Here is an 18,719-nt window from a genome sequence, read left to right on the forward strand (position 1 = left end):
CCCGGGGTTTCAATCCCCTGCTCCATTTCAGAAGAAGGAAAGGGGAATCCCCACGACCGAATAGCTCCATCTCTAGATGAAACCGAAGAGCATCAGATGGATCCTATTGACTATAATGAGGTACGTCCGCTTTCTGCTCAGCTGCTCAGGCTTTGGATGGAAGAAAAAGTGCTGCATGTAGGCTCCTGACCGGCGGGTACCTGGCAAATAACTATTGATGATCTATGTTAACGAAACGTCATCAATAGTTTTTGCATGAAAAAACGCTTTCAAATAAATTATTTTATTCTATATACATTATCTTTCTTTCATTTACTGTTATATTTTTATATGATAATCTTTAGGACTTACCCCCTCCAGGAAGACCACCTACGCCGACACCACCAACTCCGCCTGCAACACCACCAACTCCACCTGCGACACCACTAACTCCAGCTCCTGAAGAAACAATGAGTTGGTTTACAGATGTAGCAAAGTTTAACTTGACTGTGATAACTATTCAAGAACTATTGTGCTTTTATCTTAACATAACTAAATCCATTAGAAAGCTATTGTAAGAGTAAACAAACTGTAGCACAGAAGTTACATAGAAGTGCCCTGTTGAACTTGCTATAGCTTTCTATCCGATTGTCCAGTTGTATTATGTCTTTGCATGTGTTTGTTGGAGCGTATTCCCTCATCTTCCCTGAAGATGGTTTGGGCACCTGCTGTCCCTCCCCTCCTTGCGTTCTGGGGTGCGTGCTTCGAGTAGTGTAGGGTATGGTGACCACACAGGTGCATACACCCGCAGGTTTCTCCTTATCCTTTGGCAGGTGCAGCTTCCAAACATTGGATTTTCTTGTGCAGGCTGGTGATGCCAGCCACGGTGTTCCTTGATACCAGGTGGGTGATGCCTGTCGCCCTTGTACAGTGGATGTGGTGGCTCCATACTGCTTTGGTTGTATTGGTGGCATGCATGACCTCTGAGTGATGTTCATATGTTATGTTATGCACTATGTTCTCTTTATGTTGTGCTGACTTTCCCCTGAGTATGACACTATCTGTAGTAGTATTTCCTTCTCCTGCTGACTGCCTGGGGTCTGCACTAGGCCCATATAGATAAAACCTATGAGACGTTTGTGTCTGCATGAGTGGTTGCCATCTCTTCCCCCTCTGGACTTATGCACTCTTTTTGCACACTTCTGTGACTGAGGCTGGTTGTGTAAGGCATGGAGGTTCTGTTTAGAGGTGCACAATTTGTTACATCTTCCTATTTGTCATCTTTGCCTTGGTGTCTTCCCAAGTGTGGGTGTGTTAAGCTTTCTCTGTTCTCATTTCTCTCTCAGTGTTGTGTGAGCAGGTTCTATGTGTGATGGCTGCAAGAAAGGTTTGTGTCTTGTGGTTTTGTTTGGTTATGTCTCTGGACTGCTACTTTGTGTGGGGACTGGCGGTATTGCCGGGAGCCATGACGTGGCCTGCTAGCTTCCTTATTTTGGCCAAAATGTCAACAAATACCTGGCATTTATGTGGTCAACATCTGTTACAAGTGTTTGTGTATTGGCTGCCGTATTGTATGATTTTGGCTCTCTGTGTGTTTTCTTATCTTGTCCAGTTGTCCCTGTCGGTGGTGGCATGTGTATGCATCCTAGCCTGGGTGCATGGGTTCCTAGGTGCAACAAGAGCCCATATTTGAAGACCGCTGGGCTGCCCCCTATTGGGGTGATGTCCACGCTCAGGTAGGTCCTTGGTCATCTTCCTTTGTAGAGGATAGTGAGAGGTGTTAATCGGTGGTTGTTTTACATGGTGTTCCCTATCCTTGGTAACGTTCATGTGGGCCCGGTGCTCACTGCTCACAAGAACGTAACGCATACATATGAAATATCATGTCTGACTGGGGTGAAGCACTGCTCAAGGGTTTGTTAAAGAGGAATAGGCCTTACTTCTATATAGCAGACAGTGAATTCCTCTGATGGACCCCTGCCTTAGATTATCAGCACATTACTTGATTGGTAAAGTATCTCACATACAATGATGTCACTAATGTGTATGGACTTTACTAGTTCAACCAAGGACTAATTCATTTTTAATAGGTATCACAATATATAGCCATGTTTTTGTGAAGTACATAAAGAACATACAAAACTCACAGAACATCCTTATAATTTATAAGAGGCAGAATACAGAGAAATCACAAGCTTTGCTTTGAAATATTAAAGCAATGTTTCCTCAGTAAGAACTTTTGTGCCTTTAGGTGTCACTGTGACCATACTTTTAAAGAGTGACAGAGGAAAACATATTAGGAAATAATATAAAGAAGATTATTAGAAATGTACCATATTTTGGAGGTTTGCCACCAGGTTGTACTCCCAGTTGAGGTATTCCTGATGAAAAACAAAGGATTAAGGATTAATTTTACAAAAAGCATGAAAATTTCCACTTTCCCCTTTTGCTATTACGAGTTCTTGACAAACCCTACCTGCTCCTGGTACTGCTCCACCACCTGGCAAAACACCACCAGCTCCAGGATAAAGACCAGGTACAACTCCGGGAACAGCTCCTGGAATACCTCCAGGAACACCTCCTGGTACGCCTCCAGGTACGCCTCCCGGTACACCTCCCGCTCCCGCTACTGCAGGGAATGATGAAACATTAAAAGTACATGCATGATATTCAAAAAACTGTATAATCGCTACATGTAATATGTTTGACACAATTAATCCTTAAGTTCTCCTCTTTAAACACTGAATTCAAAGAAGATGATAAAATTGCTAACAACCAACCGAACGTATAAAGAATCTGCCATTTAGGTGAAAGTTGCTTAAATAAATTCATGATTATGTGAAAGAAATTCCAATTTTACAGTCTTCAGAATATAACATATCAAAAAGGCATAAGCAGCACTCCTCATACACAAAATATGTGCATGAATGCAGGTCGCAAAGTCCTGGAATCCACATGTATCATAAAAGCTAACCTTTATTGTGTTACTATAAAGGTGCCATGGGTGCATTATAATTATTACTATATAGCGGCCTTCTGGGCATTATTATTACTATAAAAGGGCCATAATGAATTTAAAGGGGTCATAAGGGGCATCATTATTACTAAATGGGGCTATGATGGGCATAATTATTACTAGAAAAAGGCCATGACAGGCATTATTACTAAAATTGTGCTATAAGAGGCATTAATATTGCTATAAAGGAAGCCATGAGGGGCATTATTATTGCTACAAAAGAGTCATTCGGGGCATCTTTATTACTGGAAGGAAACCATTAGTAGCATGTCTATTAGTAAACGTAGACTATGAGAGAGTGATTATTATACCTAAATGGAGGCCATGATGGGCATTTTTACTAAAAGGCGGTCATCATGAGGGACACTATTACTGAATGGAAGTCATGAGGGACTTTATTATTGAATGCAGGCCATGAAGGGCATTATTACTGAATGCTATCATAAAAGGGAAGCATATTACTGACACTTACTGTGTGGGGCCTGCAGGAAGCACAAAAAAGGGATGCTATTACTATGTGGGGCACATGGCATTATTACTATCTGGGGCACCATAGATGGGGAAATTATGTAGAGGTTTCGAAAACAGAGGCAGGTGGCTGGAAAATGGAGGAGTCAAATATGTCTGTGTGTTAGCTTCCACAGAGAGGAGTTGTGATGGGGAGAAGCCATCATCATGGTCTGGGCTGGATGGAGAAAGAAAAGTACAGAGAACAACCTCAGTAAGAGGGGATGTCTGTAATCACTGGAGGTAACTCTACTTAAATCACTTATACAGTCTGCAGAGTGCCTGTGTAGAACTAGTATGTATGACTATATGGTCACTATAATGTTATGATGTAGTCACGAGCTGGGGGTAAAATTTGGCCCTCATATAGTATTATTGATTATTGTAGTGGTTATTGAGTTACAATATGGCGGTATTACTGTCACTTTTTTGGGGTAATATCTGATTGTGGTGTAATATAGTGTTATTATTGGTAATGTTGGTCTTGGTATAGTCACTTTTGTTCAGTAACAAATGGAAGTGATTACATGAGTCATGATGCCTGCAGTGATACTGCGTGTGGGTGGTTTTATTTCACATTTACAAAATAAACAAAAAATTATTTTATTATTAACTGCACATATTTTTCAGATTCTTTTTAATAAACTTCATTAACATTTATTATGAGATCTATTTAGTTCCACCAGGGACATCACAAACGGAATTGTTTGATCACTTTTATAATGCCGTGGTATACTCGGGAAGGAAGTGTGTGTGTGTGTGTGGGGGGGGGGGGGGGGGGGGCGTTTGATGTTCGCACTATTGGCCAAATTCCCTAGAAACTGCTCTGATCTAAGCTCAGCTCATTTCTCTCAATGCCTTTAAGGTGTAATCTTCTAATGAACTTGCACATATCGTGATCTTATTGAACGCAATCAATGTTATTCAATGGACAATATGGTAGTCCCCATAAAATACTGTATAACGTGTCATTTTAGTTCCTTTTGCCCTTAAGTTATTATTACGTAATTCTTGAAATATCCATAAAAAGAATTACATTATCAGTACTTCAAAGATGCTGTTTATCAGCTGTGATTGTTCAAAGGGTTTACTGCGGAATATAGTTTTACTTATGATAAAAGGAAACATCCTTCTTAAGATCGGGTCAATTGTTTGCAGAGCACAAGTCATGTGCATAATACTAATTTGGCCCATATATGGGAAAAGTTAAAGGGGCATTCGCATCTCAGCAGGATTTTCCCTATCAACAGAGATCCAGAGGAACCTCACCAGGGTGGATCCTGAAATTTTGACAGCACTGGTTGCACATGTGCACCACTCACTTCAATGGAGTTGCCGGAGATGTCTAACTTCAAGCGTTTGGCAATTTACGGCAGTCCCACTGAAGTGAATTGGACTGCCGGAGATTGCTGAGTGCTTGAACTTGCCAAAAGTTCCTATTGAAGTGCATGGTGAGGTGGCGCATATGTGCAGCCAATGTCGTCAAAATTTAGAATGCCTCGTTGCTGATTTTGCTGTATCGGTAAAAAGTTAAAGGGATCTGCCCTGGAAGCTCTTAGTGCAGTCTCTGGCACAGATTTAAACATGCCCTTACATAGTAACATAGTATGTAAGGCCGAATGAAGACAATGTCCATCTAGTTCAGCCTGTTTAACCTCCTTGTTGATCCAGAGCAAGGCAAAATACTCCAAGAGGCAGCAGCCAATTAGCCCTTTCGGGGAAAAAATTCCTTCCCGACTCCCTAATGGCAATCAGACTAATCCCTGGATCAACCCCTAATAGTTCCTACCAGTCAGTATATCCGCATCAACAACCCGCTGGTCACCTAAAGTTTATATCCTGTAATATCCTTCCCCTCTAGAAAGACATCAAGTCCCCTTTTAAACTCCTCTATGGATTTTGCCATCACCACATCCTCAGATCAAAGAGTCTAAGTTTGCCCAGAATGAAGCTCTACTCTTGTTTGTGAATTGGGTCTGGTATTGCAGCTGTCACTATTCAGGTAAATGGGGCTAAGCTGCAGTACCAGACACTTCCTCTAGATAAGAGGGGTGCTGTAGCTGGAAAAATAGGCAGTCCCTTTTTTTTTCTTAATGTGAACATGCCTTTAATATTTGGATTTGTAAAGATACAAGACAAGTATAGAGCACAGGTTTGACTTCTTGGTTCATGTATATTAAAGCTATCCTTTCTACGATAAAACAACTGGAGAAGGTAGGTATGATAGTTGGCATTGTTTTTTCGTATTCTTCCACAGAGGGCATCAAAGCTGCCAGGAAGTTAAATATTATCTTGATATACTGCGTTCTCTGTGTTATTAGCTCGTCTAACTTGTACTCAGTTTTCTGCATTGAGATCCCTATATAATAAGCCTGAAACAGAGAAAAAAAATGCAAAAATGATCCTGAATCTTATGCATTGCAGATATGGAAATAACACATTATGCATGAGTGGATTGGGCGTTTTACCGCCATATCTTCCTGCTTTACCCCCAGCGTGAGCTCCAACTCCTAAAAACAGAGCAGAAAGCATAATGAGTAGATGTCCTCATGTTCAGAACACACCTGCTTATATTACATCGCACTACATATTACGGCACAAACCCGCCATAAAAGATGAAAGCAGGAAATTAGCTTACATTTAATAGGAATAATAGTTAACTCATTTCTAACCAGCTAAACTCCATCCAAAGAAAGACAGAGCTAATTAAAGGAACTGTCCATAGATGATTGCAAAAGCCATACTAAATTACACATCTACGGAATAAATTCAGCGCAATATTCAAAACAGATGCCGAGTAGTATCGTAACTTTATATGCAAATAGAGAAAGCAAACAGCCAGCGAGCTGTCCAAAGTGATATAGAACTCCGAAATAACTGGGGACCATTTATATGGTTACTAGACTTGTACAAAAACAACACCTGTCAACACTGCCGAATGTTACACAGCTGGGATATGTTACATGTTCTACAATGTTCCACCATCTTTACCATTGAACTTGGAACATACCTGTTCCTGTAGGGTATCCAGCCTTGCCACCAGCTCCGGCTCCAGCGACACCTGTAACACAGTGAACAGTTCTTATTAATAGAAAGGTTGTACCTTTGGGAGACTTTGCGAATTGTGTCAAGTTTGTGTTTTGAAATGAGCGGCCAACTTTTAGAGTACATGTAAGCTCAGCGGAGCTATAAAATATTTTATTGCTCTTTTACAGAACCCTGATGTATCCGCACTCTCCCCCATACTGCATCTACAATGTGTGCACAGCATCACCATTACAGCTTAGTGAAGTGACTTGTTATTACAGGTTCTGGGATATCTGGTGCTTCCCATAACTTGGTCATTTACAGATACCGAGCTATAGTTTTCAATCAACATGATTCATCCCCCGTTGCAAATTACGTTCATTTGCCAAATTTACAAACATTCAGCTGTTTGCACAAAATCAATCAATCACATTTAGGCGGACAAAGCCTTGCATGGAAGGTTCTATGAGTGAACTGCAAAACGGGCCAAGCTGAGAAAGAGCGGAGAAGAAAATTGAGAGATGTGTATGAATGCTACGTTGAAATGCCCATCTTGTTATGTGTATAGCACCAACTTATCCTGCAGCGCTTTCAAGTCATTTATTTATTGCCTCCCACTAAACTGGGTACTCATTTTATTGACTTCAGAAGGATGGAAGGCTGAGTCAACCTTGAGCCGGCTACCTGAACCTAGCGGGGAGTGAACTCACAACCTTCAGGTCGTGAGCGAGAGCTTAGGACTACATTTCTGCTGCAGTAACATTCTGCCCATCATTCTATTGGTATCCATACCCCCACTAGCCCCATCTGCTGTTGTCCCAAAACTGGGTACTCATTTTACTGACTTCGGAAGGATGATAGGCTGAGTCAACCTTGAGCCGGCTACCTGAACCTAGCGAGGATTGAACTTACAACCTTCAGGTCGTGAGTGAGAGCTTAGGACTACACTTCTGCTGCAGTAACATTCTGCTCATCATTGTATTGGTATCAATCCCCCCACTAGCCCCGTCTGCTGTTGTCTCAGAACTGGGTACTCATTTTACTGACTTCGGAAGGATGATAGGCTGAGTCAACCTTGAGCCGACTACCTGAACCAAGCAATAATTAAACTCACAACCTTCAGGTCGTGAGCGAGACTGCATTTCTGCTGCAGTACCATTCTGTTCATCATTGTATTGGTATCAATCCCCCCACTGGCCCCATCCGCTGTTGTCCCCAAACCGATCCCTCCACTGATATCAGTTCCCTAGAAAGTCCAGTCCAATGTTGAATCGGTAACAGTACCATTTCAATAGTAAGTCCAAAACTGAAAGTTCTAGAGTAGAAAGAACATAGGCCCAAATAACAAGTAGTAAAGAATGTGTGTAAAACTATTCCTGGTTTCAAATGTTTAACTTCATGCAAAACTCCCTTTTACGCACTCCTCGATTATTGCATCATTGTTGTTTTCAATAATTTTCGTGGACTGTAACCAATAAATGTTTATGGAAGATAATACCCAAAGGAGAGTTCTACACAATGATCCTATTTAATCTCCATAATGTGTTCTGTACATTTGAGCTGTGTTAGTGTTTCCCCCTCCTGAGTCAAACTTTCAAGCCCCTGGGTCAAACCTCTCAGCTCACTGCAAGGAGAATGGTGTAGATTAGAAGGCTATTAATGTCAGCCACACTCATTACATGTCACAGTGCGTTATAAATTATTCTCATATTGGCCAGACACGCTCTGGACTTCTTTTTTACTGTACATAGTTTGAATTTTGCTGCATAGAGACAGATTTCAGCGAACGTTCGGCATGCCAGGAACTATACTGGAATAATACGCTAGTGTTGTTTATTTATTTCAGCTCTCGTATGGTCCCAGCCCGAGCCTGCTCAATGTTTCATCCGTGTTAACAATAAGGCAAGAACAGTATGTCTTGGTACATTGACGTTAAACTTTCCAAATGGCTTTTTGGACATTTTCTTTCCTTCACATTCGATTACGTTATGCATTTATTATACTCATTAAATAATGTGATCCACATACCACCGAGACCTCCTTGTACTCCTGATGTGTAAGGAAGCCCATATCCACCTAGGAAAGGAAACAAAATATTTGCTCTAAAGAAAATGTCTCCTATATCCATTTTTAGTTTTATTAATGAGATGTAAATCTGCAGAAATTAATGAGTTTTTTTCATTGTTGTAGCCATATAGTCTTTATTTTTCATAGTAGCGGCCATATTGGAGGCACACCTTTTCTTCCTATATTGTCTGTGTAACAGTACAGCAAGATGTATGTTTTAGCATTGGCAGCTGCAATAAATGGGAAGTAGTTGGCAGAGAAATTTTGTAGACTGTTACAGTCATTAGAAAGTGATGGTGTTCCCTCCTCCATAGACCAGCAAGGGGCAGGAGATGCTTACAGAGGCTTATCTGTGCACAGTATATAGTGTTAAGGTCCATTTACACACATAGAAGATTGCTCAGAATTTGTCAGAAACTGACTGTTTTGAGTGATCCTTTTGTATTAGGTACTAATGGGCTAATCAGCCCATTAGTAGCTAACTAGCTTCATTTGCATGTATTTAGAGAACAGCAGGTGGTCTGTTCTCTAAATACATCACTATCATTCATAGAACAGCAGCTGAAACAATGTTATCAGTGCTACCCGCAGAGTCACAGCATGTGGCACCTGTTATCAGGGATGAGGAGTTTATGCTGAGTTGAACTCAGCAGTGGATGAAAAGTGCACAGTAAGTGCACGATGGGCACACATTTACACACAACGGCTATCGTTCAAAAGCCATCGTTTGGACGAATTTTGAGCAATAATCGTTGGGCGTAAATCAGCCTTTACTATCCTGTCTTATCTAGACCTCCAGCAGTACAACAGAGCTTTCATTAACTTACCCACTTTCTAGTGATAAGGAGATTACTCTGCTCATTCTGTCCCACTCTACACTGTAAAACTAACAACAGAACTACGGAAAACAGGAATTATCAGATAATTGTCAGTGCTCTCGTGTGGAAATTACCAAATTAAACAAAATATATGTTTATAATAAAATATTTACATCTAATTTAAATTATATGTGACTTTCTGATTTCTTTTAGGAAGAAAGGAGGCTAAAATTATCACCACAGAAAATATAGGCACATAAAAAGGTGAACTTTTAGCATATGGAATATCATAACACTGCATGTAATACATTTTAATGGGGTTGCCTGATGACATATTGGAGCATGCGGATCTCATGGAGGGGGATCCTCTCTTTAGAACATCCCTTTATAAGCCTGATCAAATAGTCCCTACCAGAGATTGGCTATATAACGTTAGTGGGCAGAGTGGATTTATTTAGTTGAATGGCAATCAGATAGTAATACATATCCCTGTAGTAATTGTTGCTTTCACCTAGTTTCAGAAAATTGGGCCCCAATGTTCAGCTGATTGCTGGGCGAAGCTTGAGTTTAATAAGGTCTTGTTAGCATGAGACAACCTCTTTGAGAGTATATCCTAAATAGAGATGAGCGAACGCGTTCGTCCGAGCTTGCTATTCGTGCGAATATTAGGGTGTTCGGGATGTTCGTTATTCGTAACGAACACCATGCGGTGTTCTGGTAAATTAAACTTTCTTCCCTGAGACGTTAGCGCTTTTTTTTGGCCAATATAAAGACAGGGAAGGCATTACAACTTCCCCCTGCAACGTTTAAGCCCTATACCACCCCCCTGCTGTGAGTGGCTGGGGAGATAAGGTGTCACCCGAGTATTGAAATCTGCCCCTCCCGCTGCTCGCTATGGATGCATTCTATATGCGCTCAATGGGGCCAGCGGCAGCAGCGCTGACCCCATTGAGAACATATAGAAGACAAATCCTTCTTCTCTGGCACAGCTGTAACAGCTGTAGCAGAGAAGAACGATGTTTGCCCATTGAATTCAATGGAACCGGCAATACAGCCGACTCCACTGAATGCAATGGGCTGCCGGCGATCGCAGGATGAATGGTCGGAAAGGGGTTAAATATATAACCCCTTTCCTGCAATTCATCCAGAAATGTGTTACACTAAAAATATATACCGGCGTATAAGGCGACCGGGCGTATAAGACGACCCCCCAACTGTCACCTTATACGCCGGCAATACAGTGGAGCAAAGAATAAAAAGCATTACTTACGTTTTTAGATGATCTGCGGCGCTCCTGCAGGCTGTCACTCCCTCCTGGTCCACGGCAGACAAGCTTTCTCCACGAAAGACTTTAAATCCCTGCCTCCAGAAGCACATGTGCCTTCAGCCAATCACAGCCAATGACAATGATGTCATTGAATGGCTGTGATTGGCTGTGTTTCTGGAGGCGGGGATTTCAAGGCTTGAAATCCCCGCCTCCAGAAACACAGCCAATCACAGCCATTCAATGACATCATTGTCATTGGCTGTGATTGGCTGAAGGCACATGTGCTTCTGGAGGCAGGGATTTAAAGTCTTTCGTGGAGAAAGCTTGTCTGCCGTGGACCAGGAGGGAGTGACAGCCTGCAGGAGCGCCGCAGATCATCTAAAAACGTAAGTAATGCTTTTTATTCTTTGCTCCACTGTATTGCCGGCGTATAAGGTGACAGTTGGGGGGTCGTCTTATACGCCCCGTCGCCTTATACGCCGGTATATATTTTTAGTGTAACACATTTCTGGATGAATTGCAGGAAAGGGGTTATATATTTAACCCCTTTCCGACCATTCATCCTGCGATCGCCGGCAGCCCATTGCATTCAGTGGAACATGCTGTATTGCCGCTCCATTGAATTCAATGGGCAAACATCGTTCTTCTCTGCTACAGCTGTTACAGCTGTGCCAGAGGAGGACGATCTTTATGCTGACAGTGGGGGGGGGGGGGGGGCACTCTTGCCGCTATTGTGGCTTAATAGTGGGACCTGTGAACTTGAGATGCAGCCCACCATGTAGCCCCTCGCCTGCCCTATCCGTCACTGTGTCATTCCCATCACTTTCCTGAATTGCCCAGATTTTCACACATGAAAACCTTAGCGAGCATCGGCGAAATACAAAAATGTTCCGGTCGCCCATTGACTTCAATGGGGTTCGTTGTTCGAAACGAACCCTCGAGCATCACGGGAAGTTCGTTACGAATAACGAACACCCGAACATTTTGGTGTTCGCTCATCTCTAATCCTAAATAAATAGATATTTGCCAATGATCATGAAATGATCTCTTTTTCTATTTATTCATACCTGGTAGTTTGGGAGCTTTAATGGGATATCCTAAAGGTACACCAGGTTGCTGTCCACCAAAACCACCAAAACCTAGAAAAGATAAAAATAATATTGCAATAAATTGTGAAAATATCCTGCTTAATAAATTAATCTACAGAAAGTCTTACCAGAAAGTTATATAATAAAATTATAATACTATATATTATATAAGACGTCAAATACAAATGGGAATTATGTGAATTTTAAGGCTTCAGAAAGTTACCAAAAAATTTAGAATTTCATAATTTAAAGCAGTAAAGTCATAGGAACAAATGTGGGTTTTCCATCAGTAATTTGCTGAACTTTGAATTTTCATGTTCCTGCTTTCACACTTCATACATTTTTTAATTTGACTTTCCATTGGAGTAATGATTCTAGAGGTAGCCTGAAAAACAACATTGTTCATTCAGAACGATGAGGGTTTGGTTTCCGTTTGCTGTTCCCTTTTCTGATACCACTATGCACATAACAAGTATTAGCAGATTGAGGGCTCCTGTTCTTCTCTGGACTATTATCTTAACTGGCTCGCCAATGACGACAGGGTGGAGGAAAGGAAAGGACAACATGCACTTGAAACTTGCTTCCTCGTCCAAAAATGTTAACAAATGCAAATATTTTTTGACTTTTCGCAGATTTCTTGGACGATTTGGTGGCTTATTTTCTTAATATGACTTTGTCAATTTAATGGGGTTGTCTGATGACATATTAGGGCATGCATTTCTCATATAGGGGGATCTCCTGCTTAGAACAACCATTTATAAGCCAGATTAAAGAGTTGCCAGCAACCTGCCTACATGATCTGAGGATATTCAATTTTCCAGCAAATGATGCATATTGGAAGTTGCTATTCTACACCTGACTGTATAAAGATAAAGGTGTTGCCAAAAAAGATGATGCACCAAGAAGGAGCTGTGTGAATGTAATTATGATATATGTAAGTGATTAGAATATTAGGGGAAAGGGACTTGTTATTTAAATAGCACCAGCTTATTCCGCAGCTCTTTCAGGTAATTTTTATTTATTACCCCCAGCAAGCTGGGTACTCATTTTACCGACCTCTGAAGAATGGAAGGCTGAGTCAACCTTGAGCCGCCTACCTAAACCATGCAGGGATTGAACTTCAGGTCGTGAGTGAGAGCTTAGGACTGCATACTGCTGCCTTAACACTCAGCACCACACGCGGCTAGAACAAAAGGAGGTTTATTGGATTAAACTGCATGATTCAAAGGAGGCTCCAGTATCCTGTTGGGTCATCTCTAACCTGGATACATAATGAGAGTCGGTCAGGCATGAAAGCATACAGGTTCTGAATATTATCTTGCGGTTCATTTGCCCACAGATGTTGCAACTAGGCTTCTAGGTCATGCATACTTGTAGATTGCTGAAGCTGGCATCCCAGCGGGTCCCATAAATGCTCAATCGGCAATAAATCTGCCAACCGGGCAGGCCAAAAAGTGTGGAAACCTAGTGGGAGCATTCCTTGGAAACCCTTGCTGCATGTGGGTGAGCAGTATCCTGTTGAAAAATGCCATGAGAGGCAACACATGTGGCTACAAGATTTCCGGCACATGTTGCTGAGCTGTTAGTGGTCCTCATATCACTACTAGAGGTGACCTAATATCATATGCGATGGCTCCCTAGATCATCACACTAGCTGTGGAGGCAGTGTGGCCCTCCATAGCAAAAGCAGGATTGAAGTGCTCACCAAGAGGCCTCCATAACTCAAACATGACTGTTGTTGGCTCCCAAAAAGAACCTGAATTCGTAGCTAAAGACAGTAGGGTTCCAGTCCATAGCAGTCCATGTTTCTCATTCACTGCACTACTGCAAATGAAGGCAACGATGTTGGAATGTTAATGGCAGAAGATGTGAAGAGCACCGTGACACTAAATTTTCTTCTGGTAAGCTCCTGGAAATGATCATGGCTGAGACAAGGTTCTGTAATGGAGGTGCCACCTCTGTATAGATGGTGGACAATGAAACTGTTGGTTCTGCTTGTGCATGTAGGCAGACCAAACAATCCTCTATACTGGTAGCCTGTCTGGGCCATCCAGAGTCTGTTCACAATGTGTGTGAGCTCCCATGTAACTACTGCTCTCAAAACCTCCTAACAGCTTGGTCAGAATGGCCTAGATGGCAGGCAGTTAGTTGAAACGGCCATCCAGCTTCTATCATTCCAATGATGAGCCCCCTCTCAAAGTCTGTTAACTGGGAAAAATATTTTTGAGTGCATTATAGAGGGATGCCTAACAATCAACGAACTTCCAGTAAAGCTATACTACTCAAAAGTATTCTCTGAGTGCCTTTTTTATAGGTCAAAGAGGAAAGCACTCTTTTGGCCACTAGTGGCAAGATCCAGTGTCTACTCAGACCACAACTGTAATCACTTACATACTTGGGTGCATTTTTTTGTCAATAAGTATTTATATTTATACAAACATAAAAATATTGAAATTTTTCTATAGCCTATATCTACAAAAATAGGCTTACCTGGGATTCCACCTAAAGCACCACCAGCACCTATGAGCAAAGACAACTATTAAAGCGTGACAAGTTATGAGGTACAGAAGAAAATAATTTGGTTTCAGAGTGAGAAAAAATCTAGATAGAAGGTTCTCTGCTTGTAAAGGGTGTAGCTATGGGGCTAACATAGCATCAGCCCTGAGTGATGAGAATCGGGAGGTGAGAGTAACCATAATCCATTATGTCTTGGCCAGTGTCATGCAGCATCCTTCTCAGGCTCTGCACTAAGCATAGTATAATTTATCCATTTTGTCCAAAGTGCTCCTTTTACAATACAATAACAAGATTCTCATTGTACGAATCCAGAAGTGAGTCCTTCCGCCTTCCTAATGAACAGCTTGCTAGACACCACTGCAATGAGTTTGTTAACCAGCATCGAAACTAGTGGTGGTAACCATTAACCACAACCACACTAAATTGGAATACATTTGTAGAGATGGAATGGGTTGACAGAACAATAATTGGTCACTCAGCACACACCACATGCTATTGATTTCCCGGACTGGTCTTTGGCAGTGTTACTATTTAGTGAGTGTTTAAGGAGTTGTTGGAGAGCAAAGAATTAGTAAGTTGATATTAAAAACACAGCTGTATTACAAAAGTAAATCTGACCTTGTGGTTTTTGTTTGACACCATTCCCAGTGGCTACTCCAGGGAGAACACCAACTCCTGGGTATCGTACACCTAGAATATAAAAGTGATTGATTATATGTGTTAAGGATCAAGTATGGGAGAGGAAATTTCAATAGAGGTAATTTTGTTTAATATCTGCTGGTTCAAGTCTACTATTATATCCCAGTGACATTGCATCTGTGTTCTGTCATTTTTTTTGGGCCATTCGTATCTGATTTGGCTGCCAATTTGGAACTTTCAAGATCACACTAAAATAATAAATCATAATCTGACACTTACCTGATCCGGGCAGCACTCCTCCTGGGAAGGCCCCAGGGATTCCTGCACCTGTTAAAGTTGACCAAAGAGTATGATTATAATAAATATCCTATAGTGTGCACAAAATTAGGATTAACTTTGTCAACCTTTGTAGGGAGACACTACTAATAAGAGGAATCGTGACACTTAGTAGTCAATTCATTTATATATTTCCCAGAGGGAAAGGGAAGTACAGGATAATGCAAAGTTCTCTCTGACGTGTCAAGAATGCTTTAAGTCCAAAGAAATGCAGTTTCCAAGACTTTATTATAACGTCTGGTGAACAATAGTATAAACCACTGGTGTAACTATAGGGGATGTTATTGCACCTGGGCCCAGGAGCCTTAGGGGGGCCCATAAGGCCTCTCTTCTCAATATAGGGAGCCTAATACTATGAATAAGGCATTATAGTTGGGGGCCCTGTTACAAGTTTTGCATTGGGGCCAAGGAGCTTCAAGTTACACCTTTGCGTTAAGGGGTTAAGAGAAGTTGGGGAGGCCCAAATAAACTTTTGCACCCCGGCCCATGAGCCTTTAGCTACGCCCCTGGTATAACCACTACAGACCATGAGTTAGATTAATGCTTATCTCTGGGATTTTCTCATCCCAGGGATTTTCTGTAATTAGCCCCCTTATTAGAAAACAGAATATAAGGCTCCAAAGCATGCCACTATATAGCCACACTTCACGGATTGGTCGCAACAATGTTAAAAAGTAGTGGCTCAGAGCCTGTTGCATTTTCTTACTGTATATAGTGAAAAATGTTATATAGATGCATACTACCCTGAGACAACCCATTCATAAGCCAACCTCTTAAATGCATGTAGTCCAAAAGAAGAACATGCGTAAAGGGGTTGTCTAGGGATAGAAAAAAACATGTCTACTATCTCCTAAAACCAGCATCACTCCTGTCCAAAGCTTTTGTGTGGTATTATAGCTCAGCTCCACTGAAGGACAATGGTGGCGCTGTGTTCGAAAGAAAGCAGCCATGTTTATCTAACCCTGGACAACCAACCCCTTTAAGATTGTCTTTGTGTAATACTACATTTTGTTTACAAATTATAAACCATAATATTGAATCTTGAAGGGTCAAATAATCTTAACAGACACGATACTGAGTTATCTGCAGCCATTAGGTGCAATATATTGCTCTACCTGGAAGTTTTCCTGCTTTTCCCCCAGCTCCTGGTTGGACTCCTGTTTGAGGTATTACACCTCCTTAAAAAAATAATCACAGAATAAGGGGTTAATGGGACAATTACATTTTCAGCATATGTCTCACCAATTTGAGCCATTCAGGGGAAAACAAATTGCATAAAATAGAATTGGTTACATTTGCCAAGGTGCAGCATAATTATGCACTAAAGTCTACTACATCTGCATTTTCTACACGGTAACTCTAGAAGGCAAAAGTAATTACCTGCAGTAACACCAGGAATCAGACCGGCACCTCCAACACCTAGTAAAGAGAAATTGATACAAATGTACACATAAAAGAGTTTTTTTTTCTAAATTTTAGGTGCACTTATTCTCATTTTTCTTGCATTAAGCACAGTATATGTGAATACATGAAGTGTTATAATATATCCTATTATTGCAAAGTACCCTCATCCGCACATACCCCCGGCCCCTTGAAACAGTAAAAAGAAGGCTGGGAGGAGGGGGATGCAGCTGCAGAGCCTAACTGAAGAGGGGAGAGAGGTTAAAGCAGTGGGAGACATTTGATTGGCTCAGAGCTCATAGCCCAGCTCTTACATCATACCAGGAAGAGCCCGCCCACTCTCACAAGCATGGAGAGAAAAAAGTGTGAATTTACTCTAAACAACAAAGAGTTGGAAAAGAACCCAAGATATGAGGTTAGTTCCAACATTTCTGGCTGCACTACATCTAGTATATATCAACAGCTGCCTATAATTTTCTTTTAAACCATAGGTGCACTTTAATTTGAATGAACTCTCCTCCATGGTGCATGACTTGGACACATTTTACATTCGGCCTCCTTGTCTTTAGATGATTATCTCTGGTATGAATGTCTGCTCTGCAGGTTTATTATTATGTAATCTCCAGCACAGTCCTGACAGCACAGTGAATACAAATATGTCCCAAGAGACTTATTGAGAAGCGAATAAGGCCAACTTTAGCCTTTTTAACCCTGGAAAGAATTGTTTCCCTGCAGCCACACACATGTTGCTGAGAAAGCAGGATTCACAATAATGTGCATATACATAAAAGCAAACTTCCGCTCCCATGTGTGTTATTGGCAAACTGGATAAAACAACACAGGTCACAAGTGCAAAAGTCCGGAAGAACTTCTTACCTGGGATTACACCACCTGGATAAGCACCAGGTACTCCCCCTGTAGTGGAAATAGTAGAAATAAACTGTAAAATGTATATAATGTAAACCACACAAAATACTATACTATCCTGCCAAAAGTAATTGGAGACCTGAGCAAGAATCAAAAGTAGTATTTATTTACATATGTTAATACTTAGTGGAGAATCCTTTGGCCCCAATGACATCGGATACTCTTCATGACATACTTTCTACTAATGTCTAATGCACATTAGCTGGTATTTTCCCTCCATTCATCTTGAAAATATCTGCAGAGTTTCTCTTACAGGATGCATTAACCTGTCTGCAAAAAGTTTGAGGATAAGGTTGTTCCACAATGTTCCAACCTGAACTCTATTGAACATGTTTGGGACGAACGGGAACGTCTGATCAGGAAATATGAACAGCGTCCATTTTCTTTGCGAGAACTCACCAGATGTTTGCAGGATGAATGAAGGGAAATATCAGCTGGAGTGTATCACACATTAGTAGAAAGTATGCCACGGAGAATACCCCATGTCATTAGGGCCAAAGAAGGCCCCACTTAGTATAAAAGTATGGAAATAAATACTACTATTGATTCTTGCTTCAGCAAAGACATAGGTCCTATTAGGAACAGCATCTTTAAGACCCAGAGCCCAGACTCTGACTTGTAAAGTTTTCCTAAATATATTGGGGCTATAGAAATAAAGATTACTATAATTATTATGATTAATATAATTAGTATGGTGTCTAATAATCCACGGTTACATAGGCATATCTTGAAGGTCCTATGATGGATCTCCTGTTTACCATGTGCCAGGTGTTTACAATACTGATGTACTCTTATGAGGCAGGGGGACTCTTGGGAATCCTTAGGCACTGGGGTGCAGGTACCACTGCTGCTGCTGTACCCCCCCATTGCTGCGCCATTAGAAGGATGCTCACTTGAATGTGTGTATAGGAGTTAATTAGCATATTATAATACTACTACTATAATAAGCACTAATCTGCAGTGGATGGGAATTGGGATTACGTTATTATGTAAAACTTACATTGTAAACCCTTTTGTTAACCACAATACATGACATAATCTCATGGAAAGTTCTAACTCAGCATCCGGAATATTATACAAGGTTATCATGATCACAGTTGCTAGACCAGGGTGGGAACAGAGGAAAAGGA

General features: G+C 41.2%; 1 protein-coding gene across 31 annotated transcripts in view; it reads right to left on the reverse strand.

Annotated features, from left to right (window-relative positions):
- ELN (elastin) overlaps positions 1 to 18,719 on the reverse strand; it is a 107,963-nt gene that overhangs the window by 40,192 nt on the left and 49,052 nt on the right. For 30 of the 31 annotated variants that reach the window (XM_066599758.1, XM_066599752.1, XM_066599749.1 and 27 more), the window contains 13 exons: positions 17,539 to 17,577; positions 16,642 to 16,680; positions 16,377 to 16,439; positions 15,205 to 15,252; positions 14,905 to 14,976; positions 14,260 to 14,289; positions 11,749 to 11,820; positions 8,558 to 8,605; positions 6,513 to 6,563; positions 5,971 to 6,012; positions 2,456 to 2,608; positions 2,313 to 2,360; positions 352 to 438 (listed from right to left, as the gene is read on the reverse strand). In XM_066599758.1, coding sequence (XP_066455855.1) covers positions 352 to 438; positions 2,313 to 2,360; positions 2,456 to 2,608; positions 5,971 to 6,012; positions 6,513 to 6,563; positions 8,558 to 8,605; positions 11,749 to 11,820; positions 14,260 to 14,289; positions 14,905 to 14,976; positions 15,205 to 15,252; positions 16,377 to 16,439; positions 16,642 to 16,680; positions 17,539 to 17,577 — 792 coding nt within the window. The remainder of the gene's footprint in view (positions 1 to 351; positions 439 to 2,312; positions 2,361 to 2,455; positions 2,609 to 5,970; positions 6,013 to 6,512; positions 6,564 to 8,557; positions 8,606 to 11,748; positions 11,821 to 14,259; positions 14,290 to 14,904; positions 14,977 to 15,204; positions 15,253 to 16,376; positions 16,440 to 16,641; positions 16,681 to 17,538; positions 17,578 to 18,719) is intronic. The other variant, XM_066599737.1, reaches the window with a different exon arrangement.

Source organism: Eleutherodactylus coqui, chromosome 4 (genome assembly GCF_035609145.1).
Source record: "Eleutherodactylus coqui strain aEleCoq1 chromosome 4, aEleCoq1.hap1, whole genome shotgun sequence".
NCBI classification, from domain to species: Eukaryota; Metazoa; Chordata; class Amphibia; order Anura; family Eleutherodactylidae; genus Eleutherodactylus; species Eleutherodactylus coqui.